The sequence below is a fragment of the Mauremys reevesii genome, linkage group 2, assembly GCF_016161935.1.
Source record: "Mauremys reevesii isolate NIE-2019 linkage group 2, ASM1616193v1, whole genome shotgun sequence".
Lineage (NCBI taxonomy): Eukaryota > Metazoa > Chordata > Testudines > Geoemydidae > Mauremys > Mauremys reevesii.
In genome coordinates, this window is record NC_052624.1 from 166,744,049 (window position 1) to 166,767,489 (window position 23,441).

Genomic DNA, 23,441 nt, shown 5'->3' on the forward strand with positions numbered 1-23,441 from the left:
GCCAAAACAGGTTAAAAACTATTTAGATAAGTTAGATATAGTCAAGTTGGCAGGGCCCATTGAAATTCATCCTACGGTACATTAGGAATTAGCTGAAGCAATCTCAGAACCATTAGCACGGCTCTTACCAGCTGTCCCATGTGTCGGATATTTGTTAGCAGAGGAAATTACAGTCCCTGGTTGGAAAGTTATTTGAAAGTTTACAGCCAGTGAAAACATTTACAAAGGGGGTGATTTCCATAGTTTCTTCTCCCTACAAATAAATACCTGGCTACCACATGAAGGGGGGTGGGGAGAAGAGAGAGAGAGGAAACAGGAGAAAGAAACAGAAACCAAGAACACTGTCTAATCCTACCAGGCTTACTCGTGCAAACAGCCCCCTAATTTCAATGCCTGAGAAAGGACTCTAGGAAGAGGCCCAGATTGAGTCAACATCACATCAGGAACTCTAAATGACATCATGCATTAAAGAGACAAATTAGGTGAGGTAACTTCTACTTATTGGGGAGTTGGTCAAATAAAGATATTACCTCACCTACCTCATCTCTAATATCCTAGGACCAACACATGACACTGCATACAAGTAATGCATTAAGGCAGCACCATGATGTGAAGATTCAAAACACAATGTATTGAGCCAATATCATGATATTAAGCCTCAATGTCATCATGTGCTGCTGGAGCCGAGTTTATGGGAAATTCACTTAAAGGGACACACACTGTTCTGGTATGCCCAAAATTTGACCTTCCTTCCCTTTCTACTTCCAACATCTGTGCAGTTCTTTCCATAGTATGTGTTCCTATGTAGCTTATTTTTTCCCCAAAACTTTTTGCATGAATAACAAACTGTCTAAAAAAAACCGCACAAGTAATAGATGGGGTAAAACTGGGGGAGGAAAGATTCCATTTCAAGTTTTCCAAAGTTAATATAAACAGCAAGGAAAAATATTTTACACTTGATAAAAATACCTAAGAGTATCTTTTCAGCAGCAATGATTATGCTAGAGGACACCTCTGCAGCTGGAGCAGGAAAAAAATCCTTCAGCAAGTTTCAATTGTGCCTGGTTACCCCAAACTGTCACTTTAGAGTTGTCGGAACCTACAGCCAAACTTTCCAACTCAGTACATTTTTGAAGAGGCAGGTATGTGAGTTTTAAATTCTATTTTTGTTGAGCCACAGTGACTCCTAGTGGCCAGTTAGTTTAATGTCCAGATGCAAGTTCCCAAGCTAGGAGTTGGGGGAGTTAATACAAGAGGAACCAAATAGCGTTTGCAGAATGGCCTGTGTCTTTGTAGTAAGTAGAAAGAAATTAAGATAAACGCTCCCACTGTATTTTTAATGCCTGGGTCATTCTTCAGGCTTATAACACTCTGAATTCTGACAGTAAAGTGTTAAATGATTTGACACTTCTTGGCCCTCAATGTGGAAGCTAATGCAGCAGAACTCCCCCCACCCCCCCATATACCAAAAAGTGACAGATTATTTGTTGCATATGTAACAAAGGGTTAATTGATACCCAGACTAGAGGCACATGGATATGTAAGTGGAGGCCTTCTCAGCTGGTATTTTGGACAGGCAAGAGAGGATACATATGTTACGGCATTCTTACCTTGAATCTCCATCTATGTCTGGACACAGAGCTGTGGTCAGGGAGGTGGGGATGCTAGTTTCCAAGATGATTGTCGATATAGATATGAGACTCATCCTCCTGTGCTTAAATAAAAAGTTAATTACTTTGTTAAGGAAATTCAAGTGGCTGCTTTTGTGAGTCTTCTCTACATCACTGTTCAGGATGCAGCATCTCTTTTACAGTTTGATTCTCAGCTGAGTACTACTTCACATAGGGAATACTGGACTCCGTAGATAATGTCAGAGGTTGTAGCAATGTAAATAGCCTTGCAGCAGTGGTATAAAGGGCCCATGAATCCTCCTACCCAGCCTCTGGAGGATTTCCCCAGAGATGTGGATATTCCTGGATAGCACAGAGCTAGGTAGCAATTCTACATAACACCCCTTCCAGCTTCAGGCAAATGGGGTACTCCTGAGTGAAAGAGCACGTTGTCAGCGCACCTCTGCACACCAGTGATCCCTGGCTGCTGAAACAGCCCTTGAGGGCCATTGGCAGCTTGGTACAGAGTAGAGCAGCCTCAAAGCTGCTCTACGGTGCTAGAAGGCTGAACTAATCTCCAGCCAGCCCCACAACTGAGGAGCTACAAAAAGGTAGCATAAAGCACAAACCAACCCCTTTGTTGTGCCAGTTCCCCTATTTTTCCAGTAAGAATGCCAGATTAATACTCTGTATGAACATTTCTAATTCCCACTCAAGTGTGAAAGCCCCCCAAAGCAGTTAATTCCTGTGCAACTAGCCAAGAATCTGCTCCAATCAATTGCAAAAGATGCACTACAGTTCACTATGATGGACATTGGGTAACATGTTTAAATGCAGTGGAACATTTATATCAAAACCAAGGAATAAAGCCTGGAGGAGAGTAAAGAAAAACAAATAGAAAATGATTCTCTAGCTTTATGAATTGGAATTTTAGACTGCACCTGTTCCATGCTCTAGCCATATGTACAATAAAAAAACCACACACACTGTTTTAGAACAAAACCCATATCAGTCACACTTTCCATTTAAGGGAATGTTGGTAAAAGGCTAAATGATTAATAGAGGTTATAAACATGTTATAGACAGGAACAGTATGTGTTATAGACAATTATGAATCCATCAGTAGAAGATGCTATGGATGGTTATAAGCAATCCATTGGCCTGCATAATATTTAACAATGGATTAATCACGCATTAAAATCTTTTACTCAGTTATACTCCATCTATAAATGTACCCTTAATATAACACAACTCCCTGATGTCAATAACAAAAGTTTGCTGACCCGCCCAGCCCATCGAGACTAATAAACTCCAGACACCTAACCCATTTCTCAAGCCACACTCTTCCCAGGCATTAAAGAGAACAACTAAATCTGGCAGCATGCCCCTGAAGGTTAACAGACTCATGCTCTTTGCGGCCAGCAGGTAGCTTAAATCTCTAGTCTCATTATCTGGATTCATGTGTGTGAAGCTACCTGACAGCTTTCCATCACTTATTATATGACTCCAGGGAGATGTACTTTCCACATTTGCTCATTTAAGTTTAAAAATCATTCCTATGTGAGTCCATTTAGAAGAGACTGGGGCATTGTCATTCATTTAAAAAGCTACGAGGAAGTAACACTCTTTTCACCACACTTAGTGAAGGCATCTCTGCTGTACACTCTGCAGAATATAAACAAAATCCGTATCCTCATCCCTGAAGATATGCACTAGATAGAAGGTCAAATCTGGAGCATACGCTCAGAGAACAATCTGAAGTCTAGGCCTGTTCTCAGATTTAGACCATTGCACAATGCTTGTTCTACTTCTATACTATCTTCAAGAGCAGTTATTGATGCAAACATTTCTACAAGTAAAACAAATAGGATCTGAGTGGTTTCTTTTTACTATAGCTGGGTTAGCTAACACACATATTACACACACACTAATAGGTATTAACTGCATGGTATTAAAATATTGTGTGTAGGCACTGAATAGTAATGTTAACAATGTATTATGCTCTTCCCACAATTCTATTCACCCGTGCCAAGTATCCCATAACACTTTGCAAAGTTAAAGTCAGCTTTGGCCTTGGAAAATGTGAAATCTGTCAAAGACAAGATACATTAATGTCCTGCCCTGCTACAAGCTTGGGAGGCATATTGATGGGCAACTAATTAGGAATTTAGTATCCAAAATAGAGATAAGAAAAGGTACATCATGGTACCAGAAACAACAAGATAAAAATCAGATTGGTAAATTTTAGTCTAGGGTGACAGAGTGCTTTTATCTCATTAAAAAACATGCTAAACATGTCTGGTTTTGAATGCATATTTTGGAGCATGCCTTCTATGTAAGGTGAACTGTGTGTTGTGAAAAAATGGCTTCCCGGAGGGAGTGGTATGTATACTTCCTCTTTGTATTGTACTTTTTGGTCTTTAGACAATAAATTGGCTAAGCTTGGTTATTTGGCTTCTTGAACATATTTAATGTCAAACCACAAGTGTCATCAAGAACAATTAGCTAGAAACCTTTAATGAGTCTTTTGAGTGAATCTGGTTCCAGTTTTAAGTAGAAATGGACAAAACTGGAATCCTGAATACAGGTGGAAGGGAGAGGGAGCACATTTAGAAAGTTACATAAAAAAGATCAGCTTCCTGGGGATTCCACTGAACCAGACACTTTTCACTCATGCATATAAAGGCTTCCTAAAAGAGTTTTATAGATTCAGTGCTTTTAAAACTATATAAAGTGAGATGTGATTTTGCCCCAAAATTTGGATTTTGGATATAAAGAATTTGGGGAGAGGCTTTCAAAAGTATCCAAGGGCACTCAAAGGCCATAGCAACTGCTGTTAGGTGATTTTGAAAATTCCATTGTTTGTGATTAGAAATTCAACAATCTGCAGCTCAGTGGAGTGTCCCCAGCTGGAGCTAGCCCCTCTGCCAAGTTTCATCAGTGCCAGTGTTCATTAATAAGCAACATAATAGTCTTCAACATCTTTGTCATATAGCTTAAAAAAAAATCACTGATTTATCCATGCTTAAAATGTGTGACCACATGGTCTCATAGTTTTGACACTGGTTGTTCCTCTCCCTTCTGTTTTCTCACGGTCACATGTTACACTTAGGCCCTGATTCTGCAAAGAGTCAGGCACATGTTTAACTTTAAATGCAGAAGCAGTCTCCTTCAGCTCCATGGTTAAAGTTAAGCTAAACTAAGTTACTCACATGCCTAAAGTTAATCACGTGTATAAATGTTTGCAGCCTCAAGGATTTGCGAGATGGTCAGAAAATAGAAAAAAAGTTTGATTTTTCCACCCTCTTTTTATATGAAATTTGGCAGTTTTTGAAAATTTCCAGCCAGCTGTAATTGTAAACTCAACAGGGCAGGGACAGAACCTCTCTCTGACCTTCCAGCACACTGTTGGGAACGCAGAAACAAACAAAGTGCCCTAATGCAGTGATGGATGCTCATACGGCGCTGATCCCGCTCCATTCAAGTAAATAGAAAAATTGCCATTAATTTTGATTGCACAAACCTTCAATTATTAAAAGCTATATACACACACAAAAGGAGAGCTTGGCAGGTACAGAAGTAATCGGGGAAGGCTTTGCTGTAGCATCCCTGCTTCTGTGTACTGCATTATTTTCTTTGGAGCTACTTAAAATCCTTTAGCATGTCCATCATTTAAAAATATTCACACAGCAAAAAAAAAAAAAAAAAAAAAAAGAAGTATTATGTTAACATGCCCATCAATGTTTCAGAAAGCATTTACCCAGGCTGCACTTTGAATAAATGGGCCAGATCCTCAGCTGCTATAAAATTGAGTTAGCTCTGTTAACATCATTGGAGCGATGCTTGGTTTTAATAAGAACATAAGAAAGGCCGTACCGGGTCAGACCAAAGGTCCATCTAGCCCAGTATCTGTCTACCGACAGTGGCCAATGCCAGGTGCCCCTGAGGGAGTGAACCTAACAGGCAATGATCAAGTGATCTCTCTCCTGCCATCCATCTCCATCCTCTGACGAACAGAGGCTAGGGACACCATTCTTACCCATCCTGGCTAATAGCCATTTATGGACTTAGCCACCATGAATTTATCCAGTCCCCTTTTAAACATTGTTATAGTCCTAGCCTTCACAACCTCCTCAGGTAAGGAGTTCCACAAGTTGACTGTGCGCTGTGTGAAGAAGAACTTCCTTTTATTTGTTTTAAACCTGCTGCCTATTAATTTCATTTGGTGACCCCTAGTTCTTGTATTATGGGAATAAGTAAATAACTTTTCCTTATCCACTTTCTCAACATCACTCATGATTTTATATACCTCTATCATGTCCCCCCTTAGTCTTCTCTTTTCCAAACTGAAGAGTCCTAGCCTCTTTAATCTTTCCTCATATGGGACCCTCTCTAAACCCCTAATCATTTTAGTTGCTCTTTTCTGAACCTTTTCTAGTGCTAGAATATCTTTTTTGAGGTGAGGAGACCACATCTGTACACAGTATTCGAGATGTGGGCGTACCATGGATTTATATAAGGGCAATAATATATTCTCAGTCTTATTCTCTATCCCCTTTTTAATGATTCCTAACATCCTGTTTTGCATCAAGGTAGGATCTGACTCCTCAGTGCCCCAGGGTGGATAGACCCAAATGAGGAGCAAAATTACAAGCTAGTAGAGAAAAATCTAGAAATGGGGAAGGACAAGTTTCTTCATTGTGGTGTATGATGAAGTTCTCTAGGAACTCAGTTTCACAATTCAGCATTACAGCTGTCTGTGATTTACAATAGTATAAAGCAGGAGGACAGAAAGTCAGTGTGGGGACAGAGGCAATGAGTCCAAAGGGTAAGACATCTTTCATAATAATGGATCGTGCAAACCTTTGACATTGCAGTCTGAAAAGCCAAATTGGTCTGCATGTTTGAGGCTGCAGTGCACCATTCTGAATTACAGGAAACTTCTTGAATGTATAGGAGTATTTACTTTTGTTTCCAAAAATGAAATATTACCCACATCACTTACCTTTCCAAAACTCAGGGATTCTTTGGATAAACTGGGGCCTGGATCCAAAGAGTCCTTGGCATTGACTTTGCAAAACCAAAACCCAGAAGGATAAAGTTTTGCAGAACCATGCCTAGTTTTACCTTTCGCTGGTGCCTGTATCCTCTCACATAAATTCCAGGAGGCATTCAGAACTTGCATAAATTCTCTCTAATCCTTGATTCTTCCATTGGGAATTTGCTCAAGTAGGTTTCTCAGCTTTTGGGCTGACACATAATGCTGCAACTGCCATGCTCTTAATTACCACATCCTTTTACTCAAAAAAAACCCACTAATTGAGTCGTGATCTCACTGCAAATGAGTCCTAACCTGCTGTTTTCCTGCTTGCTCAGGTACTGCAAATAAAAAATAAATGGCACTTGCAATTAACCAAAGACCAGCAATATAACCTGCCCTTCAGCCCATGACGGGTAAAAGTTCAGTTAAAAAGTAAGGTGAATAAGCATATATAAAATGAACCAGGTTCAGGCACAATTCAGACATACCAAAAAATAAAATAAAAATAAAATAAAACAAACACACACTACAAGAAATTACCTCTCAATACGAGGCTGGAGGAATAGGCAAAAGTAGGTGAAATCTTATTTTCCAAAGGTCAAGAATCAGAAAAAAAATTTTCACACACAAGGCAATATAACGTAACACCCACTGAATGGTCGTTGGATAGAAGGGCATCTTTGAAAATTCAAGGTGAGCAGGAATTCATATTGTATATGCTGCAGGGATGAAATGAGTGACCAGTTTGAACATAATGAAAAGGGGGAGGTGGGAGAAATAGGTCAGATCAATTACTAAAATTGAGTAAACAAGACAGTCATGCCTATTATTAGCTGTCCAGCCCTGAGGGGGGGAATGTGAGGTTTTCCCCTAACACACTACCTATGGTGTAAGCTTTATTCATTTGCAGGGACATTCACTCCCAGGCAGAAGGACCAGACAAGATCCTCTGCATCAATGAAACCTCACTAGAGCCCCCCCACTCACTCACTCTCTCTCACACACACACACACACCCCTGAGGGGTGAAGCTTGCCCTGGTGCAAAAGCCAGTCCAAGGTTCTTCATCTGCTGAAGTGGTGCATTGAGGCAGTACATGTGGAAGGGGTGGTTAAGGGCAGAGGAGGAGGAGCAGCCGCCATGCAGGAGCCCATTCATGCTCCCAGAAGACCATGGAAGGGGTCTCTATCATGACCCTGCTTAGCCGGGGATGGAGGATGGTAATACAGTTGGGCTGGGGATATTATGGGGAAAATGGTCACAAGATCCAACTTCATGCAGATCCAGTGGCCTCATATGCACAAATCGGGCATCATTTGCTATGGGGCAAGGGCGGCTGTTGCCCACACCCCCAGACCTTGATGTGTCCCCCAAATCCTATCTATAGATGTAGATCTATATGCTCTATCATGTCTTCCACTCCCCTCTCCTGACTTTGCAAGATACACTATAATCCATATAACATTCTATAGGCTGACAACTTTGCTGCTCTTCAAAAAAATTTGTGAGATGACACCCCAGTGCACAAACCCTAGAGGGGTGGCTATTTTCTCCCACCTCAATATAGTATCCTAGGGAGGTCCCCAACAACTTGACCACTGGCCTCATTTTCCCACACTTGGCCTTATCCTGTTTTTTGTTTGTTTTTAAATATATTTGCACCTATAGCCCCAATGTAACCACTTGACTGTTTCCAGGGTGATGCAAATGCTGTCCTGTTGCCTGCCTCACACTGACCCCAGTTTGGGGAGAGGAAAGTCATTGTACTAGACGTCATTTCTAGAGAAACATACAAAGTCAGAAAATTCTTCTCATTTTGCTTTTGGGGAAACAAAACCCATCAGTGAGATTTCTATAGACGATTTGTGAACATGTACCTTGATATGACCTAGAGCAATGGTTCTCAAACTTCGTTTCCCCCCCCCACACACACACCACTTCAAAATTACTGAGGGTCTCAGCGGACCACTTAATGGTCTTTCCAAATGTTTGTATAGTTAGCTAACTATTGTAAAGCGGTTTGGATAAAACCGCTATATATAAAAAAAAACCTTAATTAACTTTTTTTGTTCTACAAATAAAAGCGCACAACTCATATTTTAATATCAATAGTCTTACCTTTCTAATGTGATGGATGTGCCCTCTACCCAGCTGGGGCTGGGAAGGACTGGGGGGTCTCTCCCTCACCACAGCAGCCACAGAGCTGGGGCTGGGAAGGAGGGCCATCTCTCCGGCAGCCACAGCCCTGGAGCTGGGGAAAGTCGCCTCTTTCTCTGGCCACCGCAGCCCTGCACATTCCAAATTCTCCCCACCCCCACTTCTCACCCCACTGCCCCCTCCCACCTGCCCCCTATTCCCTCCGCTTCCCCCCCGGCCACCACCTCACCTTACATGTGCACAGGCATGGCTCCACTAATTAGGTGGGTGGCCCTTCATTCTCTGACATGCAGCCATCCAGGCACACCCCTTAGAGGGAACTATCCACGGACCACCTGAATGGAGCTCGCAGACCACTGGTGGGCCGCAGACCACAGTTTAATAACATCTGACCTAGAGAATAGACTTCATTTTAACTTTGCAGCCTTTGTTGTCACTATAGTATCTTATCATCTTTCCCCTGCAATACTCCTGTGTTTATTGGCCAGCTGAAGAACCCTCACATAGCCAATTTAATTGCTTTGAATTCCCATTAGTTATCACAGCTGTAGAGTGGCTGCCTCATATTTCAAAACTTAATGAGTTCCATTCTTGTTAGTTGTACTTTTTTAAATTCCTGGTCATTTTCTCCATTAACTTCATTTATTAACTAATTAATTCCTTCTACTTTTTTAATGCATGATGCCAACAATTATGTAGGTCATCCCAAATAAGTGCCAGCAAAATTTTTACATTGCAAAATAATCTTTTGTATTCTGTACACCTCGATCATTACCCTCCTGTAGTTTGTGGTTGGGAATCATGTGCCCTGGTAGGGCAAAGAGCCTGTTTTCATGGCCCTCCTGAAGGGAGACATTAGCAACCTCCCTTAATAAAGAACATAGCACTTTCCAACTAACAAAGACCAATGGGTAAGGATATGGATCCAATCAACAAGTAGTCTGAACTGCCTTGGTATATCCAGAACCTCAGAGAGTGACACAATGAAACTCAAGCAAAGACGACTCGTTTGTCGGTCAAGACCCTGTTCTGATGCAGTGGAATGAGAGATTTCATCTGCAAAGTAACAAGAAAATGCTCACAGTGGTGGAAGAGATTAATTCTGTAACTAAGTGAAAGAAGCATGGATTAATCGTGCTATCCAGCACCTGGTACACTTTTTGTTGTTTTGCAAATGACAGGGGGATAAAGGTCATATGTGACCTAGAGAATAGAACACTGGACTGGAACTCCAGAGACCTGAGTTCTATTCCTGGCTTTGCCACTAGCCTACTAGGTGATCTTAGACAAACCACTTCACTGCCCAGTGCCTCAGTTTCCCCATATGTAAAATATAGCTAATACACTGACCTCCCTTTGAAAGCTACTGATAAGAGCTAGGTATTATTATTCCTCAAAGTCATACAGAAAAGTTAAAGCTTTAGCCACAAAGTCCAGAGAAACCCTAATAGATTTGTAGGGAGGGGGTCATCTAGTCCCCTTTCCTTTTGGAGCCCAAATAATCCTATTTTCCCTGGTTTACACCTAACCATATAAGTCCCTACATTGCAATGACCTTCCCTTAAGGAAGGGATTGAGCAAGCATCTTAGCAACATTCCTTTGGCCAAATGATGTGTAATCACTGCAAAATGTCTTTCTCCCCTTCCAAGGGTTGTTAAGCACAATGAGAATCAAACCCAGGTTTCTCATATAGCAGAGTTATACACAGGGCTACAGGTTCTATGTACTCCCATTCACGTGCCCCCCCCCGTTGTTAGAAATTAATAGGGGTACATTGACACCTCAGAAAATTCAAGGTTAGGTTGAATTTCACCTAGAAGCTCCATGAGCATTAGTTGAAATAAAGAGAACACTATAACCGACATTTTTTCCTGGTCCAAATCCACCTTTCATGCAGTAGGACATCAGGGCATCTGCCACTGTAATACACGCATCATTTAACACATATAATGAGAGAACATTCTGATGGGGCCATTCACTTTCTAGAGGGATAGTTGCACAAGTGAAACATTCAGAGGTTACTTGGCAGCTCCCAGGGATAGATTAGTTAACTCCCAGCAAAACAAAGAGAAAGAGTGATTAGTATGTAAAGCCGAAATAAATTCCAGATTAATAAAGAAAAACCTCATGGTAGTTATCAGGTGAACACACCCAAGTGGAATTAGAAGCACTTGACTGTGCCATAGACAACACCATCCTTGTAATACAATAAAATCTGTAGGGTGTTATTACAGGGAAAGCTAAATTTTATTAAAATTAAAATCTTGGGTGGACTCAGCATATTTTCAAAATTGGGGCTTCCTTAAAAAAATTCTGTCTCTCAAGAAAACATCATAGCAGCCTAATATTATTGGGAGGGGACGACAAGCATTTCAGACTAAAATGTAAATGTCAACATCAGGAACTATTTTGCATAAAAGTGTGCTTGATGCTTTACAGTACAATTTAAAAGACAAGGTTCCTGTCCCAGGGGGGTTGCAATGGAGCTGATTTTCTTACACGGATAGACCACTGGACTGAGACTCCAGAGACCTTAACTCTATTCCTGACTTAGCCACTGGTCTTCTGGGTGATCTTCGGCAAGTTACTTCACCTCTCAGTTCCCCTAGCTGTAAAATGGGGATGTTACCTCTTTTGTAAAGTGTTTTGAGCTCTATTGATGAAAAGTGCTATGAGAGCCAGGCCTTATCAAGTTTTGAGCGCCTGCATGTCCCAGTGACTTAAGGGGGATTTTAGATTCTCAAAACCACTGAAAAAAATCAAGCCTTAATAATATTAGATGTGATGCTTTAAGAGGAGATAACAAATCAGGAGGCAATGGATGCAATATATACATGCATGACGTCATCAGCCCTTAGAAACTGCAAATAGTACAGCATGCTGCAGTATATCTCAGCAACCAGGGACTACCACAAACACATGAGACCGATCCTCCTCTTTATACACTGACTTCCCATAGACTACTAAGGCAAATCCAAGGTGTCAGTCCTTATCTTCAAGGCACTCAGTGACCTGCACCAAAGATATCTAAAATATTGACTACAGCTCAGGGACAAAGACTGCAGTCCACAACTCCGCTTCTCAAGCAACATGGAACTGTCTACCACAAGGTCAAAATTTGTCTGTTCAGGAGACAGAGCTTTCTCAGGGCCTAGCCCTAGCCTGTGGGATGAGCTCCCCTAGGACTAAGGACCATCACCACCTTCTGATCTAAATGCAAGGCACACTTCCTCAACCTGCCTTCTTGAATATAAACACATAGCAGTGGACATTTAAAAAAAGAAAAAAAATCCCTACCCTGCACACACAACTCTCACTTTGATGAGAGGATGGGAGAGAGAACAGATCACATATGATGGGTGTGAAAGCTTGCCTCGTGGTGCAGTAGTGTGTACTGAGGGGTGTTATTTCTCAAGTTAACCAATATGTGGCATGCTCACTAGCCACTCTAGACCTGTGAGCACATACTGAAAGTTACCTAGTGTGCATTAACATAGTGCTTCAGAAATCACACTCCCATTGCCACAAAACATATAGACAAGCCCTGAGTCACATCACTTAATGTACTACTGCAAAGTACTCAGATACTGAATTAGGGTGATATAAGAACCTATACAGAATGCCAAGATTCCTACCCCAATCTAACAATTTGGGAAACCTGCTATCAAGGATGGTTCAACTATGAAACATATCTCCCAGCCACCCAGACCTATTTTAAAAGCAAAGGTTTGTGGGTTTGTTTGGGGGGATTTTTTGTGAGCGCCAAAAGGAAACAAAAGCAGTTGTGGAAGAAAGAAGGTAAGCCATTACCCAATAGTACAGTACTTATTTTTTGTGGGTTTAAAAAAAAAGAGGGGGGGGGTGGGGAAGGGGTATTCCCAGTAGGAATACATTTCAAGATTCAAATTTAAGTTCAATAACCAGCAAGGGCATATAGTAATACTAGTCATTGTACAATGTTCTAGGAAGCCAAATACTTAACTGCAGCTACTAAAATACTAATAAATAAAACCCTGATCAGACAATATTTTCATGAATGAAAATGCTAAATTCTGGTCACATGGAAGTCAATACTTAGAAGAATTTTGAAACCCTATTTAGCCAAATAAGTGATCCCAGTTTTTGACTCTTGTCAGCCAATAGTACTGACCTGGGACAGAAATTAAGGTTTCAAAATGCTGTGAGAAATGATATTCTTACCAGGCAGAGAAGAGAATCAAGCTCCTTTACTCCATCTAACTTCACTGCAGAAAGTCATTCACTTCTTTTCCACACCATTTTTAAAAGGTTAATTAAAAAACAAGGGGAAGAAGCATAATTTGCATACTGCACTATGTGTCTAAAGAGATTTGTTATCAACTCCTCTTTCCTGCTCCTAAGATTATAACTTGAGTGCAACAGTTTTAGCCACTACTGCATGATGATGCAAAAAGATGTAGACAGCCAGAGTGAGAGAAAGTGTCTTAATGAACTTACCTTTACAAAAAAACAAGCTTCATTCTCACAGCTGTTTTGTTAGCACTTATGGTACTGGATGCCTCAGGCATTGCTAATGAGCTAAAACACCTTCCACCTGTAGGTCAATAGTTTGAACCCTGGCCAGCTCAGCAAGGATTAAAAGCTGTTACCATTTAACAGATATTTGATAGTCCTCAGTTGAGATATCTTTGGTGAGACTCAGTTCCAATATCACCAATTTATTGCTATGCCTAGAGTAGAAGATCTTAATGGCAGGGACTCTCTTATCAGTGTTTATACAATGCCTAGCACTGTTCCATAGGCACAGAATCCATCTGGGAGTCATTTCATTTGGAGTTTGTTTTAGATGGAGATACTGAGCTTGCCCTGTATATGGCTTGCTAATTTTATTGCTAGACAGAGCTTGGAACCCTAGGCTAGCCGAAAGTTTTCTATTGACCCTCTCCTTCCTTTCTCTTCCCTCCCTCCCCTCAAAAACGGGACTTTTGATTAAAAGAACACTGACAAAGTGGCTGCTTTCCTTCATTAATTTTTGTTTTAAATTGGAAAAAAATCAGTTTCTGGTAGTTCTCAGCCAAAAAAAGTCAGTTTACAGCAGTTTTTCAATTTTCAATAGAAAATAAAAATTTTCCATAGAAAATGACAACAAAATTTTCATTATAATCAAAATTTTCGGGGGGGGGGGGGGAGGAGGAAAAATCCCCAACATTTCCCAGCTAGCTACACTAAGGCCTGGTCTACACTACGCGTTTATACCAAATTTAGCAGCGTTAAACCGAATTAACTCTGCACCCGTCCACACAACGAAGCCCTTTATTTCAATATAAAGGACTCTTAAAACTGATTTCTGTACTCCTCCCCAATGAGGGGAGTAGCGCTGAAATCGGTATTGCCATTTCGAATTAGGGTTAGTGTGGCCGCAATTCGACGGTATTGGCCTCCAGGAGCTATCCCACAGTGCATCATTGTGTCCGCTCTGGACAGCAATCTGAACTCGGATGCACTGGCCAGGTAGACAGGAAAAGCCCTGCAAACTTTTGAATTTCATTTCCTGTTTGGCCAGTGTGGTGAGCTCATCAGCACAGGTGACCACGCAGAGCTCAGCACAGGTAACAATGCAGTCTCCTGAGAATCAAAAAAGAGCTCCAGCATGGACCGCATGGGAGGTACTGGATCTGATCGCTGTATGGGGAGAGGATTCCGTGCTAACAGAACTCCGTTCCAAAAGACTAAATGAAAAAACATTTGAAAAAATTTCCAAGGCCATGATGCACAGAGGCCACACCAGGGACTCAGTACAGTGCCGTGTGAAAGTTAAGGAGCTCAGACTAGCCTACCACAAAACCAAAGAAGCAAACGGAAGGTCCGGGGCAGGGCCGAAAACGTGCCGCTTCTACGCTGAGCTGCATGCTATTCTAGGGGGGTCCACCACCACTACCCCACCCCTGTCTGTGGATTCCGAGGTGGGGGTGGTAATCGCAGCCATGGCTGAGGATTCTGCAGATGGGGAAGATGAGGAGGAGGAAGAGGAGGACGAGCTTGTAGAGAGCACACAGCACTCCGTTCTCCCCAACAGCCAGGAGCTTTTTCTCACCCTGACGGAATTACCCTCCCAGCCCACCCAAGCCACTATCCCAGACAATGAAGCCATGGAAGGGACCTCTGGTGAGTGTACCTTTGTAAATATAAAACATGGTTTAAAAGCAAGCGTTTTTTAATGATTAATTTGCCCTGAGGACTTGGGATGCATTCGCAGCCAGTACAGTTACTGGAAAAGTCTGTTAACACATCTGGGGATGGAGCGGAAATCCTCCAGTGACATCTCCATGAAGCTCTGCTGGAGGTACTCCAAAAGCCTTTGCAGAAGGTTTCTGGGCAGGGCAGCCTTATTCCGTCCTCCATGGTAGGACACTTGGCCACACCATGCATGTAGCAAGTAATCTGGCAAATGACAAAGCCTAGCTGCGTATGGTCCTGGTGTTTGCTGGCATTCAAGCAACATCCGTTCTTTATCTCGCTGTGTTATCCTCAGGAGAGTGATATCATTCATGATAACCTAGTTGAAATTCAGGAATTTAAGTAAGGGGACATCTCTACTGGGCTGTTTGCCTGTTGCTTAAAAGAAATCATTCCTTGCAGGTAGCCAAGCGAGGGGAAGGGGGGGCGTGATTGGCGCTGAGCTTTTTCGCGTTTGGCTATCAGGGATCTTCCCTGCTACCAGCCACGCGGTGGGGGGGGAGAGGGGGGTGTTTAGCAGTGATCTTCCATGATACCAGCCACGCGGTGGGGGGAGGGGTAAAGCGATCATCCCAGAAAATTGAATGGGGGAGTGGTTTCTGCTGCTGCATGTTAACAGGAAAGAAGCAGCACTGAACACGCTTTGCTTGCTATTTGGTAAAGGAAGGCACTGGATATATGAATGCTGTAGAAGCCAAAAGACAATGGCTTACCATGGCCGCATGCAAGCCGAATTCTGCTGCCCAGACCTGCGTCTGTGAGATCTCTAACACCAGAGCCGCAGGAACTCAATATTAAGATGCAAAATGCGACCTTGTAGTGAAATCACATGTGCTATGTAAAGTGAATAGTGTTGTTCACCATGAAAGAGTATAAGCATTGTTCTGTAAAATGTATCTTTTTAAATACTTCTCTCCCTTTTTTCCCTCCCTCATGCAGCTGCAAATTTTTCAAGCCTCCCTACTCCATCCCGAAGGCTATCTCAGATAAGGTGGCAGAAAAAAAAGACACAAGACGAAATGTTCTCGGAAATCATGGAAGTGACCTGCAATGAAAGAGCTCATCTGAATGAGTGGAAGGACGTGGTATCAAATTACAGGAAAGATGCCAGTGAACATGAGGACAGGAGGGACGCTCAAGATGAGAGGTGGCAGCAGGAAGATCAGAGGTGTAGGCAGGAAGATCAGCGGTGACGGGATGCAACTCTGGGGCTGCTGCGTGATCAAACTGACGTGCTCCGGCATCTGGTGGAGCTTCAGGAATGGCAGCAGTTTGACAAAATTCTGTGTCCATGTCCTCATCACTCTCATCGCCGCACTGCCGTAGCTGCCTCCTCCTCGCCTGGTTTTGCAGGTCCTGGTTCAGCATAGACTGCACGAGAATGCACGAGGTGTTTACAATGTCCATGTTTGCTGTCTTGAGCTCAGCAGGGTCCATGCTCTCTGTGCTATGGCGTTTGCACAGTTCACCCAGGAAAAAAGGCACAAAATGGTTGTCTGCTGCTTTCACGGAGGGAGGGGTGAGGCTGTACCCAGAACCACCCGCGACAATGTTTTTTGCCCCATCAGGCACTGGCATCTCAACCCAGAATTCCAAGGGGCGGGGGAGACTGCGGGAACTATGGGATAGCTATGGGATAGCTACCCACAGTGCAACGCTCTGGAAATCAACACTAGCCTCGGTACATGGACGCACACTGCCGAATTAATGTGCTTAGTGTGGCCACATGCACTCGACTTTATACAATCTGTTTTTAAAAAACGGTTTCTGTAAAATCTGTATAATCTCGTAGTGTAGACATACCCTAAGAGTGAATCTATATTACAGTTTTCCCACTGTTAAGAATCCATTCCCAAACAACACTGCTCTAAGAACACGTCCTTCCAATCACCTCTTCTTAACAGATGAAAAACAAAGGCTGAGGGCCAGATTTAGAAGGGAGTCTAAGTGGGGCTGATTCTCTGTTGTGCTGTGGTGTCTTTACATTACTCTGGTGCTTTAATGGGGAGGGAGAAGGAGTAGGGGAGGAACACAAGCAGATCTGTCCCTAGGAGAATCCTCTCGCACAGAAGGAATTCAACAATGCTTAGCACCGAGTTGTCATTGCCTTCAGTGAGAGCTGGTGGGGGCTCAGCACTTCTAAATTAGTGGGCTGATGTTCAGGTGTTGAAATATGGAATTTAAAACCTAACCTTCAGCACTCATTTTTAGCCAAGGGGGCAGGAAAAGTATGAAGAAAAGCATCTAACAGGAGAGTGAGATATAAGCACCAACCCACCTGTCTATCCCCAAAACTAATTAAGCCCTAGTGTAAGTAGATGCAATGCCCATTAACTTCAATAGAAATTTTACTTACTCCAGGAGCTGATTTTTCCCTATGGAATAAAAATCAGTATTTCCTACTTGTAGGGTGACCAGATGTCCCGATTTTATAGGGACAATCCTGATTTTGGGTTTTTTTTTCTTATATAAGCACCCATTACCCTCCACCTCCTGTCCTGATTTTTTACACTTACTATCTGGTCACCCTACCTACTTGTAGCTTGCATTACTGTTCACCTCACTGCTCAGTATGGGGTAGCTGTATTTATTGCTCTCTTTTGAAGCAGGTTGGTGAATTTGTGTTAAATATCTGTTGGCATTTGTTTCTAGTGCATAGTTATATGATAACTTCAATGTCAGTTTTGCTCTAATGAGAGCTGAGTAAGGGCTGGAGAAATTGGCTCAATGTTAGTTACAGTACCTTCAGATCTTAAGTAACCCATAGCATTAACAGCCATTTTAGTTTTGGTGATGAATTAAGTGTTTCTCTCAGAAGTAAAGCTGCAGTAAAGGTGTAGTTCCAAAAAAAAATGCTGCATCTGTTTCATTTGTAATAAAATTACTGCTTGCTTCAAAAGGAGAAGAAAGAAAAGAGCCCAAGTATCATTTTATTTCCTGAGAGGCACTTTTCACAGCCGACAATTGAAAGCATTAGTTATCTCCTGCTTGGCTTTTTTTGGTGGCTTGTCAGGCTGGGCCTCACTGCATGAAGGTGCTGGGAAATCTAAATGTGGGTGGAGTAAAACTCTTCATTCATAGGGGAGAATAAAGACAAGGGAAATTCTTGAAGAAGGGCAATGAAGAGCAAGAATCGGGTCTGTGGTGTGGTCCCTTCTGATGGAATTAGTCATGTGATGATTACATTATCGCCATCAGGCTGGGACAGGAGTGTTTTGTTTTCCTAGTGGGAGTGGAATGTAATTGCAGGAAAATGAGATAAGGCCCAGGAGCTTGATAAAGATAACCATTTAGTAGAGTTTGGTTAAAAATCATGAATTTACTCATGGTAAGTCTATGCTGCAGCAGGGAAGCATAAATTCTAGCACAGGTAGACATACACACTCTGTTCAAGCTAGTGCTTAAAAATAGCAGCAAGGCTGCAGCTCTACATGCAGTTGTTCTCACTAGCTCTCCGAGTACTTACAAGGAGGTCAGGAAGCATCAGGACCGGCTTTAGGGGCAGGCAGCCCAGGTGACCACCTGAGGTGCTGGGTTTGTGGGGGCGAAGGGCGTAGGGTCTTGTTTTTATGGTTAGTGACAAAAGGGAAAATAGAATGTTTGAAGTAAAATGTTTCAGATATTCCATATGTGGAGTCGTTTTCCCCTAACCTCCTAGAACAGGGGAAGCCGCGGCCAGCACATCCCTTAGCCCACGCCGCTTCCTGCCACCCCCATTGGCCTGGGACGGGGAACCGCGGCCAGTGGGAGCCACGATCGGCTGAACCTGCCAATGTGGCAGGAAAACAAACTGGCCTGGTCCGCCAGAGTGCTTACCCTGGCGAGCCGCACTCCAGAGGTTGCCGACCCCTGTCCTAGAATGTTCCAGGCCTCTGTAGAATCTCATGGAACCTTCTATATTTTCCTTAAACCTTTTAGAATGTTGTCAGCCATGCCCTCATGGGTATATAAGGGGCTAGGCATCGCCAATCCATGAGATATCAGAATGAAATGAAGTAACAACCTAGCTATGATATTGTGAACCTTGTTTGATTATATAATTGTAAGAAACCTTTGGGACTAAAGGACGAGGGTCAACATTCTAAGGGTGTCACCTACTGTAACACTATTTAATACTGGCCCACCCAATGTTGGTGCACAGTTTAATTAAAACATTTCTATGAGCATAGAAGAAATTAATTTTTATTTACTTATATTTGGAATGAATAAATACAGATTCACAGATCCTAGCGTGTAAATTTATCATCTTATATGAGAGGGATAAATCATGCATGCAAATCGTCCATCAAAGTAATGAAATGGGCTACAAATGTGATTTTAAAATATAAGGTATTGAAAGGTTTAACAAATGGAAGGAGGGGCACTGAAGATACTCCTCATCTGGGGCACAATTTGGTCTAGGGCCAGCCCTGGGCAGAACTGTACTCGGGGGGCTCACGCCATTCACTGCTTGTGCTGCTGCAGCTATGGTGCGATTTTTAGGCACTAGCTTGAGCAGAGCTAGTACACCTATGTCTACCTATGCTGGGATTTACACCTCCCAGCTGCAGTGTAGACATACCCTACGTTTCACAACACCCTGGTGAGGTACTGTAGGTAGCATTATGCCCCATTTTACAGATGGGTAATATGAGGCACACAGGACGTGAAGCAACTTACCCAAGGTCACACATTAAATCAGTGACTGAGTCTAAACAAACTCCCAGTGCCTTGTTCTAAGCACTATTCTCATGGCCTGATTTTGAGAGGTGCTGAGCACCCACACATACAACTCACTTCAGTGGGAGCTGCAGGTGCTCCTCTGAAAAATCAGGCCATAATTGATTATTAAAGGTCCATCTGACTGAAACAACCTCAATTAAGTAGCAGAAACAGTGCAATAGTCCCCCTCCCTAGCCCCCCAACATTGACAGTGAATGGAGAAAGGGTTGTTCTTTAACCTGCTGTAGTAAGGCAGTATTGGTCCATTCAGCACTCTCCAATCTGTATGTGGGCGATGATATTTATAATGCAACACTGTACTCTAATTCAGTTCCCAGAGGACAGACTGTGCTGTTTCTGTTGCTCTAGTAGAAGTGAACAGCTGTCTTATCTATTTCCCAAGGTCCCAATGCAAACTAAATCCTTCCATCCCCACTTACTTTGAAGGACTAGGTACTCTTGTGTGGTTGGTAGGCAAGGCCAGCTCTAGGTTTTTTGCCCTCCCCCCCCAGCAAAAAAAAAACCCCCAAACCTTAGAGAGCGCAACTCCCGAAGCAAAAAAAAAAAAAGACCTCCCAGAATGCCGCCCCTGGAATTGTGCCGCCCCACGCACGTGCTTGGTTTGCTGGTGCCTAGAGCCAGTCCTGTTGGTAGGTGGGGAGCAGAGCATTGTTTCTGCTGTTGCTTTTGTGTTTTCTTCAGGGTCATTATTTAAACTATAAAACTAGTGAACTAAAAATGCCGTCAGTCACATTGTAGAGAACTGACATATCATAGAAACATCATGTGCCTAGACCTATCTCTATTTGTGCAACGAAGTTCCCTTCATTTCCCAAGGATTCATGGGGAAAGGTGAAAGAGAAGGGGCTGGGGAGGATTTGTGTAAAAATAAATAAATTTCTTCCCCTCCCAAAAAAAGGAAATTGAAAGCAAATTATATAAATTGAATTTGGGTTCTGTAGCCTGCCATTCATAGGGGTAAGGCCAAGACTGAATTAGTGTTTCCATTACCCCTCCCATTCACCAGGGTTTATATAACCCTGCTGATTTAATACACTCCAGGCTGAAATCTGGCTTCAAACCAAGAGGGGCCAATTTTTCGATCTAAAGAGGTCAAGAAAATAGTTTGGAGGGGCCTTTTCAGGTTCATTTAATTTCTGGCTGCCTCTCATTTTAAAAGCCAAGACTGCAGGTTTTGGACTCTCTCAAGGAGAGGGCTGAAGGCTGCATCTCCATGACCTTTTTGTCTTTTCTTCCCCCTCCTGTCAGTTTCACATATCTCTTATCCTTCTCTCAGAATCTATTTTTTACATCCCTAGAGAAGCTGGGGGTAGTCTAAGTTGAGGCATATTGGTGAACAGTGGTGGAAGCTGCACTATCACTGATGTGGATAGAGAGGGCAAGTCTCCAGGACAGTCAGTTTGACACCTTTCCCCAACCATCACTAAATGTATGTGCTTTTAAATATTTTTTTTCATAACATGTATAAGACCCTTATGCCAATCCAATCCAATCAGCTAACACATGTCATTTGCCTAAGATCCTGTCACTTTAGACTGAAACAGTTTCACCATAGTCGCATGAACAGAGGAAAACTCAAGTGCTGTATCAGTCTTGACTTGCTGGCTTCACTGCACACTGCTGAATATCCAAACTCAATTCAGTTTTAACAGATCCACAGGCCACCTCTTATTCCATAAAGAGTAAGACACATATATGTATATACATATATGTATAAATACATATGCTTATACATACACACACCTCACCCATACAGATATGCTCACGCACACAAACTGTATATTATACACACACAGAGACTCACATAAATACATATTATACAATATTAGCTCAATGTCCCCTGTTGTCTTAATCCATTATCCATAATAATCCATTGTATCCCCATAGTACTTAAAGCAATTTTAAACCTCTTCTTGAAGATCAAATGGCTCTTTAATCTATTTATTTACAGCTTACTGGGTTATACAAAATTAATCAGAAGCATAAGTTAGCTACTTCAGCAAGGTACTTCAGAAGCCTGAAACCAAAGGCCTTGGCTACACTGGCGCTTTACAGCGCTGCAACTTTCTCGCTCAGGGGTGTGTAAAAACACCCCCCTGGGCGCAGCAAGATACAATGCTGAAAAGCGCCAGTATAAACAGTGCCCCAGTGCTGGGAGCGCGGCTCCCAGCGCTGTAAGCTAATTCCCTCGGGGAGGTGGAGTACCTGCAGCGCTGGGAGAGCTCTCTCCTAGCACTGGTGCCGCGATCACACTCGCACTTCAAAGCGCTGCCGCGGGAGCGCTGCTGCAGCAGAGCTGTACAGCTGCAAGTGTAGCCATACCCTTTGTTACAAACAGTAATTCTCAGAGCACCAAAGGAAAGGGGGAAGGAAGGAACAAATCTCCTGATGTGTGCTCCTGTTTTGTCCTCTTTTGTCAATGGTCACCTCCCTATGGTCAATCCTTAACTTCATTGAAACCAATTATATGAATTAGCATCACTAAGGTAATCAGATAGCTAATTAGTTTTATATTTCATAGTGAATGCTTCTTTCAGTGTCTGTCATGCCAAGTTAGTGGGGTTTGCTGAAGCCACTTAGACATAATTTAGCAGCTCCTGCAGGCAGAAAACTTCTCAAAGAGAAACCACATTCCTCTACAAATCTCTCGCTTTATTGTTCCAAGTTTTCACAGCCATGTCTCCCTTCCCCTGCAAATTTCTATACTGGCAACATGATGGCAAATGTTTAACTGTCAACTTGGTAGATTTAATCACTGCTGAACCACTACCACTCTTCACTACTGGTCAAGGTTCCCCAAAGCTCTTCACAACTGTTTCTGGCAGCACAGTGACTGCATAGACAAATGCAGTTGCTATTACCCATAATAGTTCACTCATATCCTGGACACCAACTTTTGCCCACTCCTCCATGGGCATGGCAAACCCTGACTCAGTAAAATTGTAGTAGGGAAGAACGGAATAGATTATTTTGTATATAGCTTTTTTTTAATTCCAAAGAATCCCAACAGCCCTTTGTGAATTTTACAGAATGTATACACAGGAATCACTTCACCCACCCTGAAATGCAGCCACCCTTGTTGTGTGATGTAGGAGTGGGTACACATAGCATCAATAGTCATCAGTTTAGGACAAGAAGTGAAAAAGAATACCATAATTAATGGACACTGCTGCGGAGTTTCAGTAGACAGATTGTCTTTACACAAAACAGATTTTGGCCAGGTTTTTGGGAGTTAACTTCCCATCCATATTCTACAAAAAAATCAATGGCACAAATGATTTTACTTCTTACCCAAAAGAAGATACATAAAAACATGACTGAGTTTTCCTGCCTATAGTGTTCTAACTTGCAATCATGTAAGCTTAGAAAAGCATTGTGGATGGTATCACAATCAGTTCACAGACTAGAAAGCCAAATAAAAAACATCTAGAGCAACAGCACATTTGGAAACAATATCACTCCAATTAAAATTATTCATGATAATCACTTCTTCCTTAAAACAATTTTACAATAACTACTTCATTTCCAATTAGTGGTATGTTTAAAAGATAGTCATTGGACTAGCATGCTGTCACAGGATAATGGTCTTCTGCTCCTAAATAGTGTGCAGAGGCTTTACTACCATTATACCACATGATTTATCAGGTAGGTACTGGTATTTTGCCTGATGAACATTCAAGTGTACATGACAATTG

General features: G+C 42.3%; 1 protein-coding gene across 29 annotated transcripts in view; it reads right to left on the reverse strand.

The window, feature by feature from the left end:
- The window catches only part of RNF152 (ring finger protein 152), a 239,504-nt gene that overhangs the window by 56,173 nt on the left and 159,890 nt on the right, over window positions 1-23,441 (reverse strand). For 5 of the 29 annotated variants that reach the window (XR_005593480.1, XR_005593492.1, XR_005593491.1 and 2 more), the window contains exons 1-2: window positions 13,009-13,251; window positions 1,611-1,714 (exon numbers count right to left, since the gene is read on the reverse strand). Coding sequence is in view for 11 of the 29 variants with exons in the window: in XM_039522036.1 (XP_039377970.1) it covers window positions 1,611-1,705 (95 nt within the window). In the remaining 18 variants the exon portion in view is untranslated. Of the gene's footprint in view, window positions 1-1,610; window positions 1,715-9,756; window positions 9,864-13,008; window positions 13,252-13,284; window positions 13,402-23,441 lie in introns of those variants that run through there. The other 24 variants (XR_005593475.1, XR_005593487.1, XR_005593488.1 and 21 more) reach the window with 11 other exon arrangements.